This window comes from Triticum aestivum, chromosome 5A, assembly GCF_018294505.1.
Source record: "Triticum aestivum cultivar Chinese Spring chromosome 5A, IWGSC CS RefSeq v2.1, whole genome shotgun sequence".
Taxonomy (NCBI): domain Eukaryota; kingdom Viridiplantae; phylum Streptophyta; class Magnoliopsida; order Poales; family Poaceae; genus Triticum; species Triticum aestivum.
The window spans coordinates 71,636,235-71,640,135 of record NC_057806.1 but is presented as its reverse complement, the minus strand read 5'-3'; the positions used below and the strand labels follow the sequence as shown (position 1 = coordinate 71,640,135).

The 3,901-nt window shown below is 46.4% G+C and overlaps 1 protein-coding gene across 2 annotated transcripts; it reads right to left on the bottom strand.

Moving 5' to 3' along the window:
* Positions 1–218: 218 nt before the first annotated feature.
* LOC123102358 (reticulon-like protein B18) lies at positions 219–2,895 on the bottom strand. 2 transcript variants are annotated; one of them, XM_044523678.1, is made up of 8 exons: positions 2,245–2,895; positions 1,999–2,158; positions 1,825–1,899; positions 1,581–1,722; positions 1,409–1,478; positions 1,262–1,327; positions 1,028–1,150; positions 219–583 (listed from the first exon to the last, which is right to left on the bottom strand). In XM_044523678.1, exons 1-8 carry the CDS (start codon positions 2,789–2,791, stop codon positions 528–530), a joined length of 1,239 nt encoding a protein of 412 aa, XP_044379613.1. In that variant the 5' UTR covers positions 2,792–2,895; the 3' UTR covers positions 219–527. The 2 variants fall into 2 exon arrangements, with proteins under 2 accessions (XP_044379613.1, XP_044379614.1); XM_044523679.1 differs by having other exon boundaries at positions 1,581–1,719; positions 2,245–2,893.
* Between the last annotated feature and the right edge of the window lie 1,006 nt (positions 2,896–3,901).

Here is a 3,901-nt window from a genome sequence, read left to right as displayed (position 1 = left end):
CTCTTGGTTCTGTGAATTTTTTTATGTGATAATACACCCTTATAAGTGTTCTATTTTTCCGTGATCTGGTAGCAAAGATGAATCGTTGGATGATAGGGATGATGACAGCGAATTTCACTGTACTAGGTTCCCTGTCCGGTGGACTTGACTGATATAGCAACTTGTTTTTAACCGTGCCATTGGATAAAACCTTGTTTCAATTGAGATTAATAGCACAATAAGAAGAATTAGCTTTTGTCAACATTCACCGAAATGGATTATAAAATTGCAGGAGCGGAGAACAATACGATGGGACTACTGATCCAACATGCCTCATGTCTACTGCTGCTAGTTCGTTGCTACAGATATTGCAGTTAGTTGGTACAACCACTAGATGTGGAAGAAATGATTATTGTAAATAAATAAAGAATTTCTTTGTACACATCAAAAGCATTCCTGCGGCAAATGCAACTTCACTCTTGTATGGTTGTACCTCCATTTGCTGTTCTAGTGCTCTTGATCATCTTGACAACATTTAACTTCCGGGATCACACCAGCCCTGCGGTCTGATGATTGTACCGCAGTATCACTACTGAAATGAAGGCTGCCAAAAAAAGATGCACTTTCATGTTAATAATATGAATTTGCCACAGTCATGCTATGAAGTCATGAACACTATTTCACATTGAATTTGAATTCAACCGGAATCATAAGAAAAGGAATGTTTTTTCATGCACCAAGTGTCTAAAGCTCGCACATGAGATGTTAACACTTAGCTTAACGCACTACCTTTGAGGCCAATATTGAAAATTGATTTGGGTTTTAGTTTCCTGAAACATTTGAGGCCATTTCTGTCTAGATTCTTTTGGTGGAGAAAATGACACCATACAGGTGTCAGAATTTACACAACCCTTTCCATGATGCAAATCAAGGATCATATAGTAAACTTCTCATCATTTTCTAATAAATATATCATATTTTCATCAGCACTGCATTGGAATTGAATCTGCAAGATTGCCACCAAAAAAAAAAGTCATCCCAACTGTACCTGCCAGGAAGCGAGTCTTAACACTAAACAAATTCCAGCACACTGTCACTGCCGTGCCCGCAACGAATTTCTTGCGGGGGCAAGACTTCCATGCTTCTAGAGCCCGGTCTATCAAATTTTCAGCTGGGGTAAACAGGGTACACATCGGTGTTAGTGTTATGCTATGAATTTGGGTTAACAGTAGCCATGTTTAACAAATAAGGTAATCTCAAGAGTATGGACTGGTAACTATACCTATCATATGAATTTGTGTTGAATAACAGATATAAAGCTTTGGGAGTGTAAAACTGGTGAAGAAACCTGCAAAATTTCGTGAATAAGAAAATGATATAGGACCGCAGTCATGCTAAGATTGTTCTGATAGTACTTTATGTCTTGTACCTGTGGCTAGAAGCCTCCATACCGTAACCAGACTACCATATTTTGCACCGAACAGAAGAACAGGCAATACCTAAGATTCAGATATCAAAGAGACAAAGATTTATAAATTACTCAGGGAAAGAATTATGCTTCAGCCAGAACGATCCAGTCACTAATACAATTTAATGCTTACTTTGAGAGTCATCGATGGGTTGCCTGAGAAGATCACTTGTGCCGTGGATATGATGGAGTTAGCAATCGGCAGCACAGCTCCGGCAGCACGAAGCACATCTTTTTCAGTCAATTGGAAGTTCCTTTCCCTCACCGGATGCCTGCTACAAATGCTAACTGAAATTAGCTGCTCGGTTCAAACAGAGTAACGACTTATTCTGTGGCACAAAGAACAAAATTGATCATTGGCTCATAGTACTTCATACCTCTGTGGCACAGAATCCTTAAAGAAGGCTAGACCCAAAATCATAACGCCCAGCTGACAAAATACAGAAATTGGGCTGTACAGATGGTCACCCAAAACTCATACGAGATTAGCACAGGAAGAAACATAGAGCAAAGTAGAAATTTGAGGAAAAGCAGTAGCAGATCATGCATACCTGAAAGTGATCTCTCTTGGAAAGGAGCAAGATAAGAAGAACATGGATCCCAGCCCGAACCAGAGTGCTGATTTCGCCACGTCCTTCCACATCACCAGCTCGACGACCCTTTCCCAGAGACTTTCCCACCCGGACTGCTCCAGAGCGTCAGTTTCTGTGACTGAAACAACAACGGCAGTTACTACTAGGAAGTGAGCATTCGGATCTAGCAATGCTTTCTTCAACCAGAAATCTAGCAATGCTCACCAGGAGTGGCATCGGCAGGAGCAGGGACCAAGGCCAAGCTCATGTCGTCCTCCTTCCCTGGGGCGGGCGCCGCCGCCGCCACCGCCTTGTCCACGGCCACCGCGGTCGCGACCTTGGACGCCACCCTGGAAGACCTCCTCCGGCGCGCCTTCCTGACGGCTTCCTCCTCCGGGTCGGCCTCCTTCTCCAGCCTCCGCCTCGCCCGCCTCGCGTTCCTCGGCGAGGCCCCCGCGGGCGTCGCGCGCCGCCGCCTGGGAGGCGTCCCCGCCATCTCCAGGCTCGAATCCACGCCTCCCCCGGCCGCGGCCCGCTGGCCCGAGCGGGTGTGGCGGGAGGTCGGGGACGGGGAGAGCAGGAGCAGCTCGTGGAGCGAGTACCCGCCGGAAAGCTGCAGCGGCGACGGCATGGGCGGCTTCTGGCCCGTCGGTTTCGGCGGCGGCGTCGCCATGGGCTCCTCCTCCGCCGCGGGGGAGGGGTGGTGGTACGGAGGCGTCCGCAGCTTCGCGGATGGGGCCGGCGAGGTGGGGTTCATGGCCATGGCCGCCATGTGCTGGTCGATTTGCTTGATTGCTTCACCTTGCTTCGGTCTGTGCGGGTTTGGGTGCGGAGTCTGGCGTTTAAAAGTCAAGGGCGGTCATGTAGGAAAGGAAAGCGAGAGGCTACATAGATTCGCTAGGCCCACTTATCAGAGAGGAGGCGCGCGATATAGCCGTTGCGGGGTTCGACAGGCGGCCAGGGCACGTGGCGGGTGGGCTGGGTGACTCGCGAATGGCCCGTTGGGAGGGCCGGTTTCGGTTCACAGGAATTTCAAAGAAAACTTCGTATCCAGTAAAAATGAACAAAGTCCCCTAAAAAAGCTAAAAACAATCAAACGAAACTTGAATAAAGATTCCTGTAGGAATTTTCACTTTGAACAATGAAAAAAAAAACATGCTATAGCAAAATAACATCGGCCTTAAAGTTCGCTACTGGCATATGCTATATCGCGCTATGGCATGCTATTAGCGAGAAAATATATACTGATTCATTTAGCGAGCCATTCCTCGACACTTTTCAGTGCCCTTGATGTAAAACACATGAAAGTTCCTCTATTCGTACAGATTTCACAAGAATCCCCCATCCCTGCAAGGAACAAAAAAGACAAAGGGATTTATGATCTTTCATTTTTTTAGTCATTAGTGATCGTATCAAAGCAATTCTCTCACAAAATCTGAGATTATCCGGCTTAAGCACATGCACAAATGAGTGCAAAAATACACTCATCAACACATCAAGTTATTTTTGCTTCATGTGAGAGTCATCCGAGCTAGGCTGCCCATCATCCTTTCTAGATCTTCTTGTGCTTTGCGTAGCCGAGCTCTCAGCCCTTCAATGTTTTCCAGTCCTTGACATGAAGTTCTTTATGGACAAGATAAAACTTCTCCTTGGTAGTAGGGAAGAGGCCATGATGCCTAGCTTTCACCCATGCAGTCTTCACAATATCCTCCACCGCCTCACTCAACCATCTTGCCTCAAACCTGCGACATCCAGTGTCAGCAAATCGGTCGGTGTTCATTCTTGCGAAGTTCCAAAGTTTGGATGCCAGCCAATTGGAACTTGTAGCTCCATTCTTCATTACATACCACTTGATCCAACCTTTCCTTCAAATCACCTCTAA

Coding starts and splice junctions, on each gene's coding strand:
- LOC123102358 (XM_044523678.1), bottom strand. CDS start 2,791: ATGGCGGCCATGGCCATGAACCCCACCTCGCCGGCCCCATCCGCGAAG. Junction 1,723..1,824: donor AAGGATTCTGTGCCACAGAG/GTATGAAGTACT, acceptor TAGCATTTGTAG/CAGGCATCCGGTGAGGGAAA. Junction 1,479..1,580: donor ACCCATCGATGACTCTCAAA/GTAAGCATTAAA, acceptor TCTGAATCTTAG/GTATTGCCTGTTCTTCTGTT.